General features: G+C 37.0%; 1 protein-coding gene across 1 annotated transcript; it reads left to right on the forward strand.

The window, feature by feature from the left end:
• The first annotated feature begins 1,946 nt into the window (after positions 1 to 1,946).
• LOC128653335 (bombinins BLP-7/GH-2-like) lies at positions 1,947 to 7,898 on the forward strand. The gene is made up of 2 exons (XM_053706553.1): positions 1,947 to 2,006; positions 7,413 to 7,898. The coding sequence occupies exons 1-2, from the start codon at positions 1,948 to 1,950 to the stop codon at positions 7,666 to 7,668; spliced, it is 315 nt and encodes a 104-aa protein (XP_053562528.1). The 5' UTR covers position 1,947; the 3' UTR covers positions 7,669 to 7,898.
• The last annotated feature ends 17,493 nt before the right edge of the window (positions 7,899 to 25,391 follow it).

A 25,391-nucleotide genomic window follows, 5' to 3' on the forward strand; every position in this document is an offset into this window, starting at 1 on the left:
TATTTACACACAAAAATGTAACTATTTTTATCCATTTGTATCACTTGATATTACCATAGCAACCATGTTTGTTTACTTTGACCTCAACAGTTGCCTTGCGCACCGCCGGCGCTGACGTGATGGCGTCACTCATGACCACTTCCAGTTTTGGGCTGGCGTGCACTCGTGAGAGTCTGTGGTGTGGAGACTGCCTGTTGCATAAATAGTACCTTTTGTTAAGTGCACTAATAATTGTTGTGTTTCACTTGTCTGATGACTGGGATATTCCCCGAAAACGTTTGCTAAGTTTAAATAAACCACTTTTTTCACGGTGAGTGCTCTCTTCATCCTTCTTATATATGACATGTTTTTACAAATTTGAGTATGTCATTTTGCATTAGAAGTTCCACTTAACACTAACCACAACTGCTTATCTAATCTCTAAAACTACTACCAACTGATTCAAATTTCAATTTACCTAATGCATTAACACAATAATGTATTCAGATCCCTAATATTTTATGTAATGCTGGGTGTGTATATATATTCTATGTAGAGAATCTCCATGATTAGAAGGACTGTTCAATATTTAATTGATGGCAAAAGAATGAAAAATAAAAAGATTGATATTAGGAAGTATTATAACAAGAATCATATTCAAGAAATTATTTTTAAAACACTTAGAAAGCAATATTTTATTCTTTATATGTCAGATTTTAATGTAAAGGACTTTGTTCTACTAAAGTTGATTAATGCAATGATCATCTATCTAATCTATCTATCTTTCATCTATCCATCTATCTTTCTAATTATCTATCTGACCGGTGTTTCGGTCTTTAATACACACACAGTTAAAGACACACTGAAACACATATGAACAAACACAAGCTAATTAATCATACACTCCTTGCAATACAAATATATAAAACAAATCATAGTCAGTTGCTACATCATGTTATATAATTAAAATATGAAACTGTAATGTTTGACTTTAATTAAGGTGATAATATTATTTGCTTTCATAAAGTAAATTACTTTGCTGAAATCATTTAACACAAATATTAATTTACAAAATTAATTATTAGAAAATTTGTTCAAGATAATTTGAAAAGATATTACTAATTAGACACAGATATATAGGTGTAAATCCTTCACACCTAAGAGACCATCACATCAAGATATCTGATAACCTATAACAATATCCTGAGATCCTGGTAAGCAAATGTTATATCTAATACTTATATATTTGTAACAATTTTATTTATACTTCTTATGAGAGTGTACTGATAACTTTCTTTTTTATGGCACCAAAGTAAAGAAACAACACAATATTAATAACAATTAATTCAATGAGATTCTTATTGTTAATATTACACTGAATATTAAACATTATAAGTAATAATTAGCAATAAGGGATATTAGTAATCTTGTAGTTGTACATGACAGAACAGTATCTTTATCTATAAATTAATACTGACATGTTCTATGGAATTGTATAATCTACACATAGTTAAGCATGTTATTATTTCATTTTTAATGTCTCTATTTGTCTGGTTGTAAGTAATCTAAAAATAAACTTTTACGCTATTTTATTAAAGGGACATGAAACCCCTAATCTCATGTCAATGCATTTTTAAACAACTTTGCAATTTACTTCTAATATAACTTTTGCTTTATTTTATTGGTATCCTTTATTGAAGGAGTAGCAATGCACCACTGGGAACTAGTTGACCACATGACAACAGCCATATTTGTGCAACATGGTTAGACATGGTTTTCAAAAAGCAAACGCAGTAAAATGGAAAGCTGTTTAGAATTGCATATGCTCTATCTGAATCATGATAGTTTAATTTTTACTGTAATCTATCTTTGTTTTAATGTTTCTTTAATAAGATTTAAATCAATACATTTGGTAAAAATTGTATGTGGTCCTAATTGTTCTTTTTTCTTTACTTTTAACAGGTAAAGATGAATTTTAAGTACATAGTTGCAGTGTCCTTTTTAATAGCATCTACATATGCACGAAGGTAAAAATAAATAAATAAGGAAAGAACTATCAAAACTCATGTTTTTTAGATTTAAATATTTTATTTCAGAGAAATTACTAAATATTCAAAAGAGTTTTAAAAAATGCAATGGTCATATTTCCATATGTGGTAATAATTTTGTGACATAAAGATTTAAAAAAATTGGTTGCAGTAAAGTGCTTTCTGCTTCCATTTTCCCTTCAATACATATACACATTACATTATATGAGAGCACAGCAGTGACGTGAGGTGACGTCAGAGGCTGGTGAGGCACTGGCTATGATATGCCTGAGAAACTCCTATATGAACACAATATAGGTATCTTAAATTTACGATTAAATTGGCAGGTTGCACAATGATGATTAGCCTTCATTTTTACTCATTCAATGCAAATGAAAAAATATAGTGCATGGTCTAGTGCAGAACTTTTTTCACTTTCTGTGAAGAGATTGAAACTTTTTCTGCAGGTCACTTTGAACTTAAATTAAGCTGTAAAATTAGGCAGTTACACTAATGCAGTGCTTCTCAATCTGGGCCCTCAAGTAACAGGCCAGGTGAACTAGAACACAGGTGAGCGGAATATTTCACCTGTGTTCTAGTTCAGCTATGATGAAAACCTGGCCTGTTTGGAGTACTTGAGGACTGTCGTTGAGAAACACTTAAAGCACCAGCTCATCTGCAATATGTTAATTGCCTGGAGAATAATGCAGTTTTTAAAGTTTTATACACAGGGATGACACTAAAGTATGTATAAGCAATCCAGTATTTTTCAGTAAAAATGTAATTCACCACTTTGGCCATTACATGGTGATGTTGGACTTGGAGTGAGTTGGAGGCTTGAGGGTGTAAGCCTCCAACTCACTGCAAGTCTAAGACAATGTAAAAAAGGATATACTGGAACATTGTGGTATAAGTGCATGAGTGGCACTGCAGTAGTTGCTGCCTTATGTAAGGTGCCCAGGTCTGACTGAAAACTCAACATAAGTGACATAAAATTGCCATTATCATTTTTTTTTTTCTTGGACTTGGAGTGAGTTTGAGTCTTGGGGCACACAAGGAAACACACAGACATACACACAGTGATACACACACAGGGGGCACAGAAGGACACACACAAACATACACACAGTGACACACACAGGGGGCACACAAAGACATACACAGTGGGCACTCAAGGACACACACAAACATACACACAGTGACAAACACACATAAGAGGGCACACAAGGACATACACAGTGACACACACACAGGGGGCACACAAACATACACACAGTGACACACAGGGGGCACACAAGGACACAGTGACACACACACACACAGGAGGGCACACAAGGACACACACAAACATACACACAGTGACACACAGGAGGGCACAAAAGCACACACAACATACACACAGTGACACACAAGAGACACACACAAACAAACATATACACAGTGACACACACAGGAAGGCACACAAGGACACACAAACATACACACAGTGACACACAAGGACACACACAAACATACACACAGTGACACACAGGAGGGCACAAAATGACACAAACATACACACAGTGACACAAACAGGAAGGCAGAGTGACACACACACACAGAAGGGCACACAGGGACACAAAAATACACATAATGGCACACACATACAGTGACACATACACACAGGAGGGCACACAAGGACCCACACAAACATACAAACAGTGACACACACACACAGGATCGCACACAAGAACATACACAGTGACACACACACAGGAGGGCACACAAGGACATACACAAAGGAGGGCACACAAGGACACACACAAACATACACACAGTGACACACACACACACATGAGGGCACACAAGGACACACACAGTGACACACACAAGAGGGCACACAAACATACACACACACAGGAGGGCACACAAGGACACACACAAACATACACATAGTGACACACACACAGGAGGGCACACAAGGACACACACAAACATACACATAGTGACACACACACAGGAGGGCACACAAGGACACACACAGAGGAGGGCACACAAGGACACGCACAAACATACACATAGTGACACACACACTGTGACACATACACACAGGAGGGCACACAAACAAACACACAATCATAGACACAGTGACACACACAGGAGAGCACACAAGGAAACACACAAACATACAGTGACACAAACACACAGGGGGTACACAAGGAGGTGCAAGCAATTTTTTGTCCCCCCTTAAGACACCTGCAAAGACCCCACATCACTCTGTAAAGAGTCCTGCAAATACAAAGTAAAGCTTTGACAAATAAACCCCTTATCTGCAGTTCATGAAAAAGTCTCATTTGCATCCTTTATTTCCTAGCACAGCATTTTAAGTGCTATAATGTTATGTTTAAAGCCCTGGACCCTGCCATAGAACTGCCATATTTGCAAACACAGATTGACACTCCTAAAAAACAAATCTTACCTCCTCTAATTGACAATTAGCCATTCCACTGTCTGACACTGAAGCCCACGCTCACACTGTTTGCAGCTCATCTTGTTTGTCGGGCTGACCAGTGCTCCTCAGCACCATCTGCTGGCTGCCATCATTAAAAAGTCCAGCATTTAAAAAAAATAGAACAAAAAAAAAGCTTTTAACTGTTGCGCTCTGGCAGGTAGAGAGAAGGCACCCCGGGCAGATGGAAACGGCCACATCAGACTCTGTCTTCACTGTAAATATGACTAAGTCTGATGATCCCTTTGCAGCTATTCCCAGATTGGATCAGTCACTCTAAAATGTTGAAAAGCTCAAACCTGCTCTGTCTCATTTTTTGTTAGCAGCAGATGTGGTAATTCATTCATCCTAGCTATCTGTAATTCTGTATTAACTTAATACAGATAGCTAGGATGAATAAATTACCGTATCTGCTGCTAACAAAAAATGAGACAGAGCAAGTTTGAGCTTTTCAACTTTTTAGCTTGACTGATGCAATTGCAGCTGGTGCCAATGCCAATGCAAGTTGCAAACAAAGGACAAGAGTCCTGTACTTACAGACATTTACAGGCATCCTGCCGTCCACAGTCCTCCAGGTCCCTGGTTCAGGGCAGTTAGTCAGACATCACTGCTCTTCCCTCCGGCTCCTTGCGGCTTGCTCTGGATCACAGACACACAGAAGTCTTCAAGACAGTCAGTGTGACAGTGACAGCAGGGACAGTGTGACAGACTGTGAGCTTAGTCGTGACTCCATGTGGCTGGCTCTCAATCTCTACAGTACACTTACACAGTCTGCTTTTCCCCCGCATGTGACGTCACTCACTCAGCCTGCCGAGTCAGTCAGCACATGGACAGCAGGCCAGGCAGGCACGCCTTCCTTGCAGCGCTGATCCTGCTGATTCGAGGAAATGTAGCTCCATAATATAGATGCGGTTTTGAGAACCACCTCTATTGGAGCGTGTATGGGGCCCAGTGAGCCACCACTGGGTGGCGCTTAGCTTAAAGTGAGGTAAACATGTTTCAGCATCCACAGGTTGCACAATAATGAAGGGCAGTGTTATGGCTCACTGCCTCCTCATTGCGCAAAATGGATGTGTGTTCCGGAATCACAGCATCGGGTGGCGCCGGCGGGAGGGTGGGGGATACCTAGGGTGGGGGCGTGGCCAAAAAAAAAAGTTAAAAATATATTTTTTTATTTATTATTCTGAAATAAAAACTTATTTTCGCTGATTGGACAGGGGAGGAGGTGCCTCCCCGGCCTCCTATCACTAAACGTCACTGGAGCACAGACAATTTTGTAAGATATTAAAAGAAAGAAGAAATAAAGGTAATTTGAACAAGGGTGTTAAACTGAAGGATACATTTTATTTCTATATTTTAAAACAGAATACAGCACATTACAAAACAGTTCTCATCTTGTTTTAAACCAGAAGTGGGATATAAATTGTTTTATGAATTCAATTTACAGAATTAAGTTATCCTTGTCTAAAATTTGCCCAAAACCCATCAAAATTACATTTAAAAGTACATTTACACTCATAACATTATGAATTTAAAATAATTAAAAAGTTATAAGTTGTTAGAAAAAAAGGCATGTAAAGGACTTTAACATAGAGATAAACACACACACATATATATATATATATATATATATATATATATATATATATCGATTGTTGGAAACGGCACTCGCCAAATAAGCATCCACCAGGTGCTCGGCAGGGCAAAATACACACAGTAGAAAAGAACTGGGTCCAACGGACGGCCTCCGTTGTTGAATGTGATCCAAGAACAGCCGGCACACAGGAATTTTTCAAAGATCCGATTTATTCAGCAAAAGAGAAACCAGACATTTCGGCTCTACCTTGAGCCTTTCTCAATGGTATACAGACCACATTCAACAACGGAGGCCGTCCGTTGGACCCAGTTCTTTTCTACTGTATATATATATATATATATATATATATATATATATATATATATATATATATATATTTATTTATTTATATGTATATATGTGTTAACATATGTATTTTAGTATTTATATGTGTATATATGTATTTACAAACATATATAGACATATAAACACATAAATACATATGTTTACATATATCATTCCACTCACATGCCTAAAACTTTAAAAAATAATTTTTAATCAATTTTGATGTTGTACAATGTGTTTTACTTATTTACTGTAAATATTTTACATTCCAATGTTCTTCAAAGAGAAAACAATGTACTTTGTATTTTTAAATATATATTCATATGTCTATCTGTATATATCTATAATTGTATATACTTATATATAGATAGATAGATAGATAGATAGATAGATAGATATAGATATAGATATATAGATACAGATAGATAGATAGCTAGATAGATATTTCATGAAAACATAATTAGATATATATTAATAAATATTTAAGAATAAAAAGAACCTTTTCTTCTATATGAAGAACATTGGAAGTAAAAATATTCATAACTACATGCGGGTTTAGTGCAATTGGTTAGTGCATATTAGGTTTCTCTCATGCGCTAACTTTTTACGTTCAACTTGTAAAAGTAAGCGAACCCGCCCACATAAAAAAAAATCTTCCAGCTGTGTTTGCTCTTGAACACAAGAACTAAATAGTGATAATGAGAGAGAATTAGTTGTTATAAACTTAAACTAATTTGGTACAAATACGCACGCCTAAATACCCAATTTAAAGAACTGAACTGCTTTTTTGATAAGCAATTACTGATGTCTGCTATTTGCTCATTGGTACTACAGACCAAGCAAACACCCTCAGAGTGCCAGATGTGACCACCTGTCCTAATTATGATGAGCTGTGCTTGCAGAAAATAAAATATATTTACAAAAAAACAATAGTAGTTTAATCCTAAAATGTTAAAGTCATAAAATTAGATAACCAATCTGATTTATTTATTTTTAGTGTAAAGAATGATGAACAGTCTCTGAGTCAGAGGGATGTTTTAGAAGAAGAATCACTGAGGGAAATCAGAGGTATAGGAGGAACCCTCCTAAATGTTGGTAAAGTAGCTTTAAAAGGCTTGGCTAAAGGATTGGCTGAGCATTTTGCGAATGGGAAGAGAACAGCTGAAGATCATGAAATGATGAAAAGACTGGAAGCTGCAATGCGTGATCTAGATCCCATGAAAGATCCTTTATATTGGAAAGTTCTTATGTAAAAAAGAGAAACGCATTTTGGGGCCAGCAATAGGTTTGGATGGTAGAGCACTTGGAAATTTACTTAAAAAAAAATTGATATTTATAACCAGTAAAACTTTGCTTTCATGAATGTTTGTAAAACGATGCTAATCAGATAACATATAATAAAACATAAATAAAGCACAAAAAGCTATTTAAACCAACTGCATGTTCTCTACTCTGCTATTAAATAAAAATCATATGAGCAAAACTTGTTTTTTCATTTATAATTATCATTAAAATGGTGGCTGATCCTGGTTTTTTATAACATTTATGTAGTAAAGTTTATCAAATGATTTTTCTACAAAAGTGAAAATTAAAGTCTATGGAAATATTTGTAGATAATAATTATATAATATTTTTGTGTTTGACCCCAACATGTTGTATTTGATACCTGGAATAACAGTTAATTAAACAATAAGAAACAAATTATATTTATTTATTTTCATTCACCCTATTTCCTTATGCACTCTTGTTCCTCTAATATTAATATAAAATCTGAATAACAAACATGACCAAAATGTTGATAATTAAGCAGATATACTGCAAAACAGAAAAAATGTAGGACAAATCTCCTTTATTTAAGTTTTTTTTAACATGAGTTTAACATTATTTAATTAATTTGTCTTTACCTCTTGAAAGCTTAATTATACCTAACATGAGTGGATTTTTTTTGGCAATTTGCACAGCTTTTGTTCAAATTTAAATCTCTTATAAATAATTTAAATGGTTACTTAAGTTTACTTACATTTGAAAAATAGCTCAAACACACAGTTAATTGTTTACACAACTTAAGTATTTGTAAATGACATTTATGGATTTTTATGAAGTGTTAAGATTAAAAAAATATATATTGAACACAATTATATAAACATTATATTTAAATGATATAAAAAAATTGTATTTGATTTTATTATTGGTTAAGCTAAAATAATCAAACAAACAAAAATAAGCAAGACGTATGCTTATGCTTTTATACAGTTATTGTATCAATTTAATTTCTTATTTGGCATAACAAGGGACTCTTTCCACTATCATAAGAAAATTAGCATATTGAATAAGCTTCAGTTACACAGAAACAGCTCAGGCCTACATAAAATTAGTGGATCAGATTCTTATGATAAGGGAACTTTCTGTCAACAAACAGCTTTTCATGTATAATTAAGAAATAAACTCCTTTCAACAATGACTGTCTCACCAGAATTTTTTTTAAGTTTTTTCCTAACCTGGCCATCATACTAGACCTACCCACTGTACACCGGTATTAAAGTATAAAGCCAGCCTCTAATTTAATAATAATTATAATAATAATAATGAGGTCAAGGAACATGCAACATGTAATATGAGGTTTGCCCACCCTGTGTTATCCTATAACAAGAATAGCACCTCAATCTAGCACTTGTCCTGAAAACTAACGACCAACTTATAGCCAGAGGTAAAGAGAGACGTTACTATTGGTGATTTGGGTGATAAATACACCATAAGGCCGCCCAGTGCATATACAAGCATCTGATTGACGTCATGTGCATAAAATCTAATTGAAGCTAGAATGAGAAGAGTGGGTAAAAGTGGATAGAAGCTTTATGCTGTGTTACTAATACTTACTTATTTACACTGTGGTCTTCCCAGAACACAAGAATTAACAAATATAAAATGATTTCATACCCTTTAATACTGTCTTGGCCATAGCCCTTATCTAAAAGAATGTAAAACAATCCATCCCAGATCAAGACCAGTCTATTCTCTGCCCATGCTATAATTGCCTAAACTAAAATGTTGACAAGCATATATATATATATATATATATATATAGTACATGCACACATTTAGATTATGATTATGGTATGACATAAAAGCTGGCTTGGACCAGGTAATCAAATACAAAAAAAAAAAAAGGTCAACCAGTTTTATCTAAATACCCTTTGCCCTACTTGTTCTTGGATTTAGGAATAGACAACAACAGACAGTGACTTAAAGGGACATTGTACAATAGATTTTTCTTTGCATAAATGTTTTGTAGATGATCCATTTATATAGCCCATCTATTAGTGTTTTTGTAAACATGTATAGGTTTTGTGCTGATTTTAAGACTCCTAACCAAGTCCCACAGTGTCAGATGTATACATGTGTTTACAGACTTGTGCTGGCTCCTATTTATGTAATCTGTCTTTTTATTTAGAGGGAAGGGGGGACTGTCTGCTCTTCTTGTGTTCCCAGCCCCTTTCACTGGGTGTCCCAGCCAAACATCATCAACAGTGCTAAACTGGGTGCTTCTAAGTATGTTTTTAAATGGTTTTGTGCATATTCTTCTTTATAGTAGTGTCTATTCAATGCAGTTATATTAAAAATGGTGTATACTGTCCCTTTAATAATGCTGATGTAAACCCTTTATTGCATTCCTTATAGGTGGAACTGGAATAATCTTGTAAGACACTCAGCAGTGACTGTGCCATAATTAACTCTATAGTGTCTGGGCCTCTTATCCTTACCTGTTCCCCATCCCTATGCCACCTGTTTCACCAAAAAGGTACTCGAGGAATCATAGAACACATACAGCTTTCTGGAAAAAGACCAGATAACAGGTGGCTATGTATAGCTGTGTTGTGTTAGGCTGTGCTATTTTAGCAAGCCTACAGGAGGGCTGGAGTATCTTAACCAGAGCACAGGTGAAATAATCAGGGTGAGCTGATTGTTTCACCTGGGCTCTAGTTAAGATATAATGAATATCTGGCCTGAGTAAGGGTCCTGAGGACTGGGTTACTTTATTTAAGAGGGATAGGGGTAATAAAAAGGAGAAATGTCAGTGTATATTTAACACTTCCTAATGAGCCATTTTTACAGCTCTGTGCTGGAGCTGTTTTTAATGATAAAAACACTTAGGCCTAAATTTAGAGTTTGGCGGTAGCCGTGAAAACCAGCGTTAGAGGCTCCTAACGCTGGTTTTAGGCTACCGCCGGTATTTGGAGTCACTCAAAATAGGGTCTAACGCTCACTTTCCAGCCGCGACTTTTCCATACCGCAGATCCCCTTACGTAAATTGCGTATCCTATCTTTTCAATGGGATCTTTCTAACTCCGGTATTTAGAGTCGTGTCTGAAGTGAGCGTTAGACATCTAACGACAAAACTCCAGCCGCAGGAAAAAAGTCAGTAGTTAAGAGCTTTCTGGGCTAACGCCGGTTTATAAAGCTCTTAACTACTGTACTCTAAAGTACACTAACACCCATAAACTACCTATGTACCCCTAAACCGAGGTCCCCCCACATCGCCGACACTCGAATAATTTTTTTTAACCCCTAATCTGCCGACCGCCACCTACGTTATCCTTATGTACCCCTAATCTGCTGCCCCTAACACCGCCGACCCCTATATTATATTTATTAACCCCTAATCTGCCCCCCACAACGTCGCCTCCACCTGCCTACACTTATTAACCCCTAATCTGCCGACCGGACCTGAGCGCTACTATAATAAAGTTATTAACCCCTAATCCGCCTCACTAACCCTATCATAAATAGTATTAACCCCTAATCTGCCCTCCCTAACATCGCCGACACCTAACTTTAATTATTAACCCCTAATCTGCCGACCGGAGCTCACCGCTATTCTAATAAATGTATTAACCCCTAAAGCTAAGTCTAACCCTAACACTAACACCCCCCTAAGTTAAATATAATTTAAATCTAACGAAATTAATTATCTCTTATTAAATAAATTATTCCTATTTAAAGCTAAATACTTACCTGTAAAATAAATCCTTATATAGCTACAATATAAATTATAATTATATTATAGCTATTTTAGGATTAATATTTATTTTACAGGTAACTTTGTATTTATTTTAACCAGGTACAATAGCTATTAAATAGTTAAGAACTATTTAATAGCTAAAATAGTTAAAATAATTACAAATTTACCTGTAAAAGAAATCCTAACCTAAGTTAAAATTAAACCTAACACTATACTATCAATAAATTAATTAAATAAACTACCTACAATTACCTACACTTAACCTAACACTACACTATCAATAAATTAATTAAATACAATTGCTACAAATAAATACAATTAAATAAACTAGCTAAAGTACAAAAAATAAAAAAGAACTAAGTTACAAAAAATAAAAAAATATTTACAAACATAAGAAAAATATTACAACAATTTTAAACTAATTACACCTACTCTAAGCCCCCTAATAAAATAACAAAGCCCCCCAAAATAAAAAAATGCCCTACCCTATTCTAAATAACTAAAGTTCAAAGCTCTCTTACCTTACCAGCCCTGAACAGGGCCCTTTGCGGGGCATGTCCCAAGAAGTTCAGCTCTTTTGCCTGTAAAAGAAAAAATACAATACCCAAGCCCCCCAACATTACAACCCACCACCCACATACCCCTAATCTAACCCAAACCCCCCTTAAATAAACCTAACACTAAGCCCCTGAAGATCTTCCTACCTTATCTTCACCATACCAGGTTCACCGATCCGTCCTGAAGAGCTCCTCCGATGTCCTGATCCAAGCCCAAGCGGGGGGCTGAAGAGGTCCATGATCCGGCTGAAGTCTTCATCCAAGCGGGAGCTGAAGAGGTCCATGATCCGGATGAAGTCTTCTATCAACGGCATCTTCAATCTTCTTTCTTCCGGATCCATCTTGCAGACCTCCGACGCGGAACATCCTGCTGGGCCGACGGACTAAAGACGAATGACGGTTCCTTTAAGGGACGTCATCCAAGATGGCGTCCCTCGAATTCCGATTGGCTGATAGGATTCTATCAGCCAATCGGAATTAAGGTAGGAATATTCTGATTGGCTGATGGAATCAGCCAATCAGAATCAAGTTCAATCCGATTGGCTGATCCAATCAGCCAATCAGATTGAGCTCGCATTCTATTGGCTGTTCCGATCAGCCAATAGAATGCAAGCTCAATCTGATTGGCTGATTGGATCAGCCAATCGGATTGAACTTGATTCTGATTGGCTGATTCCATCAGCCAATCAGAATATTCCTACCTTAATTCCGATTGGCTGATAGAATCCTATCAGCCAATCGGAATTCGAGGGACGCCATCTTGGATGACGTCCCTTAAAGGAACCGTCATTCGTCTTTAGTCCGTCGGCCCAGCAGGATGTTCCGCGTCGGAGGTCTGCAAGATGGATCCGGAAGAAAGAAGATTGAAGATGCCGTTGATAGAAGACTTCATCCGGATCATGGACCTCTTCAGCTCCCGCTTGGATGAAGACTTCAGCCGGATCATGGACCTCTTCAGCCCCCCGCTTGGGCTTGGATCAGGACATCGGAGGAGCTCTTCAGGACGGATCGGTGAACCTGGTATGGTGAAGATAAGGTAGGAAGATCTTCAGGGGCTTAGTGTTAGGTTTATTTAAGGGGGGTTTGGGTTAGATTAAGGGTATGTGGGTGGTGGGTTGTAATGTTGGGGGGCTTGGGTATTGTATTTTTTCTTTTACAGGCAAAAGAGCTGAACTTCTTGGGGCATGCCCCACAAAGGGCCCTGTTCAGGGCTGGTAAGGTAAAAGAGCTTTGAACTTTAGTTATTTAGAATAGGGTAGGGCATTTTTTTATTTTGGGGGGCTTTGTTATTTTATTAGGGGGCTTAGAGTAGGTGTAATTAGTTTAAAATTGTTGTAATATTTTTCTTATGTTTGTAAATATTTTTTTATTTTTTGTAACTTAGTTCTTTTTTATTTTTTGTACTTTAGTTAGTTTATTTAATTGTATTTATTTGTAGCAATTGTATTTAATTAATTTATTGATAGTGTAGTGTTAGGTTAAGTGTAGGTAATTGTAGGTAGTTTATTTAATTAATTTATTGATAGTATAGTGTTAGGTTTAATTTTAACTTAGGTTAGGATTTCTTTTACAGGTAAATTTGTAATTATTTTAACTATTTTAGCTATTAAATAGTTCTTAACTATTTAATAGCTATTGTACCTGGTTAAAATAAATACAAAGTTACCTGTAAAATAAATATAAATCCTAAAATAGCTATAATATAATTATAATTTATATTGTAGCTATATTAGGATTTATTTTACAGGTAAGTATTTAGCTTTAAATAGGAATAATTTATTTAATAAGAGATAATTAATTTCGTTACATTTAAATTATATTTAATTTAGGGGGGTGTTAGTGTTAGGGTTAGACTTAGCTTTAGGGGTTAATCCATTTATTAGAATAGCGGTGAGCTCCAGTCGGCAGATTAGGGGTTAATGTTTGAAGTTAGGTGTCGGCGATGTTAGGGAGGGCAGATTAGGGGTTAATACTATTTATTATAGGGTTAGTGAGGCGGATTAGGGGTTAATAACTTTATTATAGTAGCGCTCAGGTCCGGTCGGCAGATTAGGGGTTAATAAGTGTAGGCAGGTGGAGGCGACATTGTGGGGGGCAGATTAGGGGTTAATAAATATAATATAGGGGTCGGCGATGTTAGGGCAGCAGATTAGGGGTACATAGGGATAATGTAAGTAGCGGCGGTTTACGGAGCGGCAGATTAGGGGTTAATAATAATATGCAGGGGTCAGTGATAGCGGGGGCGGCAGATTAGGGGTTAATAAGTGTAAGGTTAGGGGTGTTTAGACTCGGGGTACATGTTAGGGTGTTAGGTGCAGACGTAGGAAGGGTTACCGCATAGCAAACAATGGGGCTGCGTTAGGAGCTGAACGCGGCTTTTTTGCAGGTGTTTGGGTTTTTTTAAGCTCAAACAGCCCCATTGTTTCCTATGGGAGAATCGTGCACGAGCACGTTTTTGAGGCTGGCCGCGTCCGTAAGCAACTCTGGTATCGAGAGTTGAAGCTGCGTTAAAAATGCTCTACGCTCCTTTTTTGGAGCCTAACGCAGCCTTTATGTGGACTCTCGATACCAGAGTTATTTTTATGGTGCGGCCAGAAAAAAGCCGGCGTTAGTTTTTTGGGTCGTTACCGACAAAACTCCAAATCTAGGCCAAAAATTGCACACAGTAATAACAGCAAAATAAATGTGATTAAAAGGATATGTGAATAGCGGTATACAAGTCTGTTGCATAATATTTCAAATTCTCCAATATAGAATTGATGTATACTCTTTAGAGCTAACAAAACTCATGTCTTAAGCAGTCTAGAATTCACAATGCTGTGAGGTACAGCTGTCTCTACAATTTGTAACTGAAGTTTTTTTCCAACATGAAAAGCTCAAAGAGAGAGGTAGATAGTGGGATAATGTAAACACAAGTATCAGTGCAGTATAAAACAGACTAATACTCTGGAGCTAAAATACAACTGTATATGTTACACATACCCAGTATCAGCCACCGAGTTAGCTATTAAGTGCATTCTGGAACACTTGTAAAATACACAAGCAATTTATTAAAATAATGTTAAAATATTAAAATATACATATAAGTGTAAAGTCACTCTGGGGATTGGTCTGTATCGACCGATTTGGACAGTGTATTAATTCTGTGGCTTCAGAGTGTAACTTGTAACAGTCTGTGTAACAGAAACACAAGCTAGATACAAAAGTCCTCCACCTCACTATGGCATCACTGACAAGCATAAAAACCCAACGTACGTTTCACCACACCCACGTGGTCCCACACTGGAGGAAGATGGATCCGCCTGGATGAAGACCTTTCGCCACTGGAAAGAAGAGGGATCACCGGACTTCAGCAATGGTGAATACCGATTTTGGAGTTAGTGTTAGTTTTTTGGGGGAGTTTTGGATGGAGTGGGGGGGTTTTTTTTACGGTTAGGGCTTTTTTATTTTTATGGTCTTAAAAAGAGCTGACTGCCCTTTAAAGGCTAATGCCCATACAAATGCTCAATGGGTAGATAGGGTTTTTTTTTTACTTTGTTTTTTTATTTTGGGGGGTTCGGTGGATGGGGGTTGTAATGTTAGGATATACTTGTTTTTTCTGGGGAAAAGAGCTGTTAACTTTTAGGACAATGCCCTAAAAAGGCTTTTTAAGGGCTATTGATAGTTTTTGTTAGATTTGTTTATTAATTTTTTTTTTTTTTTAACGGGGGTATTTGAATAGGAATAAAAAAAAAATTCGATAATTTCATTTGTTATTTTTTTAATGTTAGCTTTTTTCATTTTTTGTAATCCTTAGGTTTCTTGTTTTTTTGTAACATTAGGTTTTTAATTTTTGTAATGTTTAAGCTTATTTTTTTTAACAGGTAAGTTTCTATTTACTTGAAGGTAGATAGTATATTGTAACTTTAATTTAAAGTTAGGGTATTAGGTTTAGCTGATAATAGGTTTATTTAGGTAGTTGTGATGTGGGGGTTGGCAGTTTAGGGGTTAATAAGTTTATTTTAGTAATCATGATGTGGGGGGCGGCAGGTTAGGAGTTAATAGGTTTATTTTATTAGTCACAATGTTGGGGGATGGCAGTTTAGGGGTTAATAGGTTTATTTAGGTAGTCCCAATTTAGGGGAATGGCGGTTTAGGGTTTAATAGGTTTATTTAGGTAGTTGTGATGTGGGGGGGGTGGCAGATTAGGGGTTAATACTTTATTTTAGTGGTTACAATGTGAGGGATGGTGGATTAGGGGGTTAATAGGTTTATTCAGGTAGTCGTGATGTGGGGGAATGTGGATTAGGGGTTTTTAAAGCAGTATAACTTGTAACCTCGGGCTTGTTAATTTTAACATTTTAATAAAATCAGAAAAAAAAATGTTTCTTTCATGTAATTAGCAAGAGTCCATGAGCTAGTGACGTATAGGATATACATTCCTACCAGGAGGGGTAAAGTTTCCCAAACCTCAAAATGCCTATAAATACACCCCTCACCACACCCACAATTCAGTTTTACAAACTTTGCCTCCCATGAAGTAAGTTTGTGCTAGATTCTTCGTTGATATGCGCTTCGCAGCAGGCTGAAGCCCGGTTTTCCTCTCAGAGTGCAGTGAATGTCAGAGGGATGTGAAGAGAGTATTGCCTATTTGAATACCATGGTCTTCCTCTAGGGGATCTATTTCATAGGTTCTCTGTTATCGGTCGTAGAGATTTCTTCTCCTACCTCCCTTTTCAGATTGACGATATACTCTTATATACCATTACCTCTACTGATTCTCGTTTCAGTACTGGTTTGGCTATCTACTATATGTAGATGAGTGTCTTAGGGTAAGTAAGTCTTATTTTATTTATGACACTCTAAGCTATGGTTGGGCACTTTATATGTAAAGTTCTAAATATATGTTTTAAACTTATATTTGCCATGATTCAGGATAATCAGTATTCCTTCTTTCAGACTGTCAGTTGAATTTTTTTGGGAAAATGCATATGAATAAATATTTTTTCTTACCTTAAAAATTTCAATTTGACTATTTTCTTTGCGGGCTGTTAGGCTCGCGGGTGCAGAAAATGCTTCAATTTATTGCGTCATTTTTGGCGTGACTTTTTTTGGCGCAAAATTTCATCATTTCCGGCATCATAGTTGACGCCCAAAGTTTTCACGTGCTTGCATCATTTTTTGACGCATGTGTGTTACAGACGTTTTTTTGCACCAAACAATGTGGGCGTCATTTTTGTCGCCAAAAAATGTGGGCGTCATACTTGGCGCCAAAATATGTGGGCTTGATACTTGGCGCCAAAAATGTGGGCGTCATACTTGGCGCCAGTTTTTTTCACATTATTTCAGTCTCACTTTTTTGTTGCTTCTGGTTGCTAGAGGCTTGTTTGTTTTGCATTTTTTCCCATTCCTGAAACTGTCATTTAAGGAATTTGATAATTTTGCTTTATATGTTGTTTTTTCTATTACATATTGCAAGATGTCACAACCTGACCCTGGATCAGAATCTACTTCTGGAAAGACGCTGCCTGATGTTGGTTCTACCAAAGCTAAGTGCATTTGTTGTAAACTTTTGGTAACTGTTCCTCCGGCTGTAGTTTGTGTTAGTTGTCATGATAAACTTTCTAACGCAGATAATGTCTCCATTAGTAATAATCCATTACCTGTTGTTTTTCCTTCAACATCTAATGTTCAGGATGTTCCTGTTAATGTAAGAGAATTTGTTTCTAATTCTATTCGGAAGGCTCTGTCTGTTATTCCTCCTTCCAGTAAACGTAAAAGGTCTTTTAAAACTTCTCATATTTCAGATGAATTTTTAAATGACCGCTATCATTCTGACTTATCTATTTCTGATGAGGATCTATCTGGTTCAGAATATTCTGCCTCAGATATTGACACTGATAAATCTTCATATTTGTTTAAGATGGAGTTTATTCGTTCTTTACTTAAAGAAGTGTTGATTGCATTAGATATGGAGGAATCTAGTCCTCTTGATATTAAATCTAATAAGCGTTTAAATTCAGTTTTTAAACCTCATGTAGTTATTCCAGAAGTTTTTCCAGTTCCTGATGCTATTACAGAAGTAATTTCTAGGGAGTGGAATAGTCTGGGTACTTCATTTACTCCTTCTCCAAGGTTTAAGAAATTGTACCCTTTGCCATCTGATAGATTAGAGTTTTGGGAAAAAATCCCCAAAGTTGATGGGGCTATCTCTACTCTTGCTAAGCGTACTACTATTCCTACGGCAGATAGTACTTCTTTTAAGGATCCTTTAGATAGGAAACTTGAATCCTTTCTAAGGAAGGCTTATTTATGTTCAGGTAATCTTCTTAGACCTGCTATTTCTTTGGCTGATGTTGCTGCAGCTTCCACTTTCTGGTTGGAGGCTTTAGCGCAACAAGTGTAAGACCATAATGCTTATAGCATTGTTAAACTTCTTCAACATGCTAATAACTTTGTTTGTGATGCCATTTTTTATATCATTAGAATTGATGTCAGATATATGTCTTTAGCTATTTTAGCTAGAAGAGCTTTATGGCTTAAATCTTGGAATGCAGATATGACTTCTAAGTCAACATTGCTTTCTCTTTCTTTCCAAGGTAATAAATTATTTGGTTCACAGATGGATTCAATAATTTCAACTGTTACTGGGGGGAAGGGAGCCTTTTTGCCTCAGGACAAAAAATCTAAAGGTAAATATAGGGCTGCTAATCATTTTCGTTCCTTTCGTCAGAATAAGGAACAGAAGCCTGACCCTTCCCCTAAAGGTACAGTTTCCATTTGGAAACCTTCTCCAGTCTGGAATAAATCCAAGCCTTTTAGAAAGTCAAAACCAGCTCCTAAATCTGCATGAAGGTGCTGCCCTCATTCCAGCACAGCTGGTAGGGGGCAGGTTACAATTTTTCAAAGATGTTTGGATCAATTCGATTCACAGTCTTTGGATTCAGAACATTGTTTCAGAAGGGTACAGAATAGGTTTCAAGGTAAGGCTGCTTGTGAGAAGATTTTTTCTCTCACACATTCCAGTAAACCCAGTAAAGGCTCAGGCATTTCTGAAATGTGTTTCAGACTTAGAGTCGGCTGGGGTAATTGTGCCAGTTCCAGTTCTGGAACGGGGTCTGAGGTTTTACTCAAATCTGTTCATTGTACCAAAGAAGGAGCATTCCTTCAGACCAGTTCTGGATCTAAAAATATTGAATCGTTATGTAAGGATACCAACATTCAAAATGGTGACTATAAGAACTATTCTGCCTTTTGTTCAGCAAGGGCATTATATGTCTACAATAGACTTACAGGATGCATATCTTCATATTCCAATTCATCCAGGTCACTATCAGTTCCTGAGATTCTTTTTTCTAGACAAGCATTTTCAGTTTGTTGCTCTTCCGTTTGGCCTAGCAACAGCTCCAAGGATCTTTTCAAAGGTTCTCGGTGCCCTTCTCTCTGTAATCAGAGAACAGGGTATTGCGGTATTTCCTTATTTGGACGATATCTTGGTACTTGCTCAGTCTTTACATTCTACAGAATCTCATACGAATCAACTTGTGTTGTTTCTTCAAAGACATGGTTGGAGGATCAATTTACCAAATAGTTCCTTGATTCCTCAGACAAGGGTAACCTTTTTGGGTTTCCAAATAGATTCAGTGTTCATGACTTTGTCTCTAACAGAAAAGAGACGTCTGAAATTGGTTTCAGCTTGTCGAAACCTTCAGTCTCAATCGTTCCCTTCGGTAGCTTTGTGCATGGAAATTCTAGGTCTCATGACTGCTGCATCGGACGTGATCCCTTTTGCTTGTTTTCACATGAGACCTCTTCAGCTTTCTATGCTGAACCAATGGTTCAGGGATTATACAAAGATATCACAATTAATATTCTTAAATCCCAATGTTCGATCTTCTCTGACTTGGTGGTTGGATCCCCATCGTTTAATTCAAGGGGCCTCTTTTGTTCGTCCAACCTGGACTGTGATCTCAACAGATGCGAGTCTTTCAGGTTGGGGAGCTGTATGGGGATCTCAGGAGGCGAGATTACCAATCAACATTTTGGAACTCCGTGCGATTTTCAGAGCTCTTCAGTTCTGGCCTCTTCTGAAGAGAGAATTGTTTATTTGTTTTCAGACAGACAATGTCACAACCGTGGCATATGTCAATCATCAAGGAGGGACTCACAGTCCTCAGGCTATGAAAGAAGTATCTCGGATACTTGTATGGGCGGAATCCAGCTCCTGTCTAATCTCTGCGGTTTACATCCCAGGTATAGACAATTGGGAAGCGGATTATCTCAGTCGCCAGACGCTACATCCGGGTGAATGGTCTCTTCACTCAGAGGTATTTCTTCAGATTGTTAAAATCTGGGGACTTCCAGAAATAGATCTGATGGCCTCTCATCTAAACAAGAGATTTCCCAGGTATCTGTCCAGATCCAGGGATCCTCAGGCGGAAGTAGTGGACGCGTTGTCGCTTCCTTGGAATTATCAACCTGCTTATATCTTTCTGCCTCTAGTTTTTCTTCCAAAAGTGATTTCCAAAATCCTAATGGAGCGTTCGTTTGTACTGCTGGTGGCTCCAGCATGGCCTCACAGGTTTTGGTATGCGGATCTCGTTCGGATGGCCAGTTGCCAACCTTGGACACTTCTATTAAGGCCAGACCTTCTATCTCAAGGCCCATTTTTCCATCAGGATCTCAAATCATTAAATTTGAAGGTATGGAGATTGAACGCTTGATACTTAGTCATAGAGGTTTCTCTGACTCAGTGATTAATACTATGTTACAGGCTCGTAAATCTGTGTCTAGGAAGATTTATTACCGAGTCTGGAAGACTTACATTTCTTGGTGTTCTTCTCATAAATTCTCTTGGCATTATTTTAGAATTCCTAGAATTTTACAGTTTCTTCAGGATGGTTTGGATAAGGGTTTGTCTGCAAGTTCCTTGAAAGGACAAATCTCTGCTCTCTCTGTTCTTTTTCACAGAAAGATTGCTAATCATCCTGATATTCATTGTTTTGTACAGGCTTTGGTTTGTATCAAGTCTGTCATTAAGTCAATCTCTCCTCCTTGGAGTCTTAATTTGGTTCTGAGGGCTTTACAGGCTCCTCCGTTTGAACCTATGCATTCTCTGGATATTAAATTACTTTCTTGGAATGTTTTGTTCCTTTTGGCTATCTCTTCTGCTAGAAGAGTTTCTAAATTATCTGCTCTTTCTTGTGAATCTCCTTTTCTGATTTTTCATCAGGATAAGGCGGTGTTGCGTACTTCATTTAAATTTTTACCTAAAGTTGTGAATTCTAACAACATTAGTAGAGAAATTGTTGTCCCTTCATTGTGTCCTAATCCTAAGAATTCTCTGGAGAGATCTTTACATTCTTTGGATGTAGTAAGAGCTTTGAAATATTATGTTGAAGCTACTAAAGGTTTCAGAAAGACTTCTAGTCTATTTGTTATCTTTTCTGGTTCTAGGAAAGGTCAGAAGGCTTCTGCCATTTCTTTGGCTTTGTTATGTCTCAATTTAAAGACCGTGTAAATAAGATTCTTAACTTGATTTAAACAAAGGTTGTGTTGCTCTATTATGTTCCAAGCCAGTGCTTTCCAAACTGTGTGTCGGTACACACTAGTGTGTCGGCAGCAGTGTGTTGGTGTGTCCCTGCTTCAGCACAATTTTTTTTTAATTTAATTTAAAAAAAAAATAAAAAAATTGGTTTCTGACTTTCCGCCTGCCTGCTACGCATATCACATGGTTGACACGTGATTGATACCTAAGGGGTCACAGATCATCTTAACCTATTGGCGCAGCTCAGTGGGAACTGAAACTATTCCCATTGGCGGCTTTGGCGGCACATTGGCTCCTGACTGCACGTGTAGTCTCCTTAATTGACTTGTTACTGCATGTGTAGTCAGTGAGTGGGACAGCAGTGTGTTTGCAGCGCGGGCAGTAGTCAATCGGACTCACCGAGCTCTGAGGGAGGCAGCTTAAACGCTGAGCTGGTCAGAAGTCAGTGGTTTTTTTTTCTGCAGCTAGCCCCCAGTAGTGCATTGCTGCTCCTGCTCTTGATATATGGATAGGAAGGGGAAGCTTAAAAATGCTTGATGATGAAATGCGAGTGTCTTTATCTAATATTCCACCAAATATTCAGAAATTGTGTTCATCCCATCAACCGCATACATCCCATTAAAATAGTAAGTAGCTATTGGTGTTATTAAAAAAATTTAATTCTTGCACATACATACATACTGTTACTTGTAAATACTTGTTAAAACATTTCGTTATTATATCATTTATGTATGTGTCCGTATCTCTTAAAACAAGTTAGTTTAACCTCCTGTTTGTCAGTACAACTGAATTACTGTGTCGCGAAATGATGTAGGTCTAAAAAGTGTGTCGCCAACATGAAAAGTTTGGAAAGCTCTGTTCTAAGCAGATAATACAGCTTTAAATTATCTGAATAGGCAAGGTGAGCTAGTTATTATAAAATCTTATCACAAAGCTTAGAGAGAAGTTCAGATTGGAGTATTAATCTGAATAGGTAGATTGCAATATTCAGCATAACATTCACTAATGTCAGAAATCAGAGTCAATGTTTAAAGTATTCCACTTCCTGTCTTCACGCACACACACACACTCTCTCTAAAATATTTACAGGTCCCAAACAAAGCAATCAATCCAAATGTTGCAGCAATATATATATATGGCAAGTCTAGTAACAAAGGTTTTATAACAGGCAGAGATATATTACTGAGTTTGAAAACTAGTGCTGGTTATTTTGGAGTTCTGATAAGTACAAGGCAGTTCCGGTGTATATGAAGTAATAAGCAGAATGAACAGAGGTAAGTACTGCAAATAATAACTATGTACTACAAGTTAATATCTTGTAAATTATACGATGTGTGTGCGGCTTAGTTCCGGGACGCGGAGAAAGTAGATCCGGCGGAGTAGTGATCTAAGTTCGAACACTGAGTTCTGAAAAGATCTATAGCTGAATTCCAGAGGATCCTGTGAGGTTCAAGTTAGGAACTTGACAAAGTATGACCTGAGGGAATAAATGATAAACTAACAAGTGTTAGCAACAAGTCACTTCAATCTTCAGGCAAGGACTGATTGTCAAGGCTGCCTTAAGAAGGGAGGAGAATGAGCTGGGAGGGGATAGCCCTTAAAGGGATATCAAATATCCCCCCGTCAAGGAATCACCCCCGGGGATCCCAAATGAGGTTTCCCAGGATAACGTAGATGAAAGTTTTTAACTAAGCGAGGAGCATGAATGTCAGTAGACAACTGCCAGGAGTTGTCTTCGGACCATATCCCTTCCATTTAACCAAATACTCCAGATGGCGCCGTCGAATTCTGGAATCCAGAATAGACTCAACCTCAAATTCCTCCTGATGGTCAACCAGAATAGGTGGTGGTCTGTTCTGACATAGAGCAGTAGAATCAACTGTGTAAGGTTTCAAGAGAGAAACATGAAATGTGGGATGGAGTTTATAAGATTCAGGCAATTTTAACCTAACAGCATTAGGGTTAACAATCTTGTCAATAGAAAATGGTCCAAGAAATTGATTAGCTAACTTTTTACAAGGAACTTGTAATTTGAGGTTTCTTACTGATAACAAAACCTGATCCCCAATTTGGTATGATGGACTCTGTCGATGGTGTTGATCATAGTAACGTTTTTGATAATCCTTTGCATTCGACAGATGAGCTTTTAAGATATCTAAACGTTCCTGCAGGTTAGTTGTAAATTCCTTGGCATAAGGTGAGCTAACCTCAGTTTTTTTGTAACGCATATGGTGTTTGGATTGTATCCATAAGTGGCAAAAAAGGGAGTCATCTTAATGGAAGCTGAAAGAGAATTGTTGTATGAGAATTCCGCCATTGGAAGATAAGTTATCCAATCATCTTGTAAGTGGGTAATGAAACATCTTAGATATTGTTCTAACGTTTGATATACTCTTTCAGTTAGCCCATTGGTCTGTGGGTGGAATGCTGTAGAATATCAAGAATCAGCTTTGATTAGTTTACATAAAGATTTCCAAAAAGAAGAGGTGAACTGTGTACCTCTGTCAGTAATGATAATGTTGGGTAACCCATGCAACTTTACTATATAATCAAGAAAAGTTCTTGCGGTTATTAATGCTGAGGGTAAACCCTTTAAAGGTATGAAATGAGCAAGTCGTGTTAAATGATCAATCACTACTAAAATTGTGGTATAATGTTGTGAATTCGGGAGGTCGACGATAAAATCCATGGAAATGGTACTCCATGGCTTATCTGGAATTGGCAGAGGTGATAAAAGGCCTACAGGCCTTTTATGTTCTACTTTGTTTCTAGCACATATGTCACAATTAAATACATAATTGTAAATAGTATGATTCATGTCTGGCCACGAGAAAGTTCTCCTGGTTAGTTCAATGGTTTATTGGATACCAGGATGACCAGATAGAGTTCCATCATGGGTTTTTTTCAAGATAGATTTCCTAAGAGATGAGGGAATAAATAGTTGAGCATTATGGTAATATAATCCAGATTTTGGATCTTTGTTACAGGATGTGGGTATATCAACATTTGTTTTTACAATATCAAGTATTTCTCTTTCTAAAGTAGTTAAAACACCAATACATTTTTCTTCAGGTATTATAGAATCATGTTTTGTATAATGATTTTTCTCATATATTCTAGATAAGGCATCTGCCTTTGTATTTAGACTTCCGGGCTTGTAGCTAATAAGAAAATTAAATCGGTCTAAAAATTTAGACCAGCGGGCTTGTCTTGCCGTAAGAGTCTTACTCATTTTAAGATATTTAAGATTTTTGTGGTCCATATAAATAATAAATGGGAGACTAGATCCTTCAAGGAGGTGTCTCCATTGTTCCAAGGAACATTTTATTGCAAGCAGTTCTTTCTCTCCTATGCTATAGTTGTTTTCAGCAGTAGTTAGCATTCTTGAGTAGAAAGCAATAGGATGAGTCTCTGTATTTTCTTTATTCTTTTGTGATAAAATAGCCCCTATTCCAGTATTTGAGGCATCAACTTCAAGTATAAACTGAGATTCAAAATCTGGGATTGCAAGTACTGGAGCTGTTGTAAATTGTTTCTTTAAAGAATCAAAAGATAACTGTGCTTCCTCAGTCCATTTATATTTTTTGTTTTTTACTAGTTAGTATTGTGAGGGGTTTGACTATTGTTGAATTTTTTTTTATAAATTTTCGGTAAAAATTTGAGAAACCGATGAATCTTTGCAAGGCCTTTACGGTAGTTGGCACTGGCCAATTAAGTATAGAAGTTACCTTTTATGGGTCCATTTGTATCTTGTTTGGTGTAATGATATAACCTAGAAATATAATTTCCTGAACATGGAAAGAACATTTTTCCATTTTAGCATACAATTTATGTTCCTTTAACCTAGTGAGCACCCAGCGTACATGTTTTACA

The sequence above is a fragment of the Bombina bombina genome, chromosome 3 (genome assembly GCF_027579735.1).
Source record: "Bombina bombina isolate aBomBom1 chromosome 3, aBomBom1.pri, whole genome shotgun sequence".
Lineage (NCBI taxonomy): Eukaryota > Metazoa > Chordata > Amphibia > Anura > Bombinatoridae > Bombina > Bombina bombina.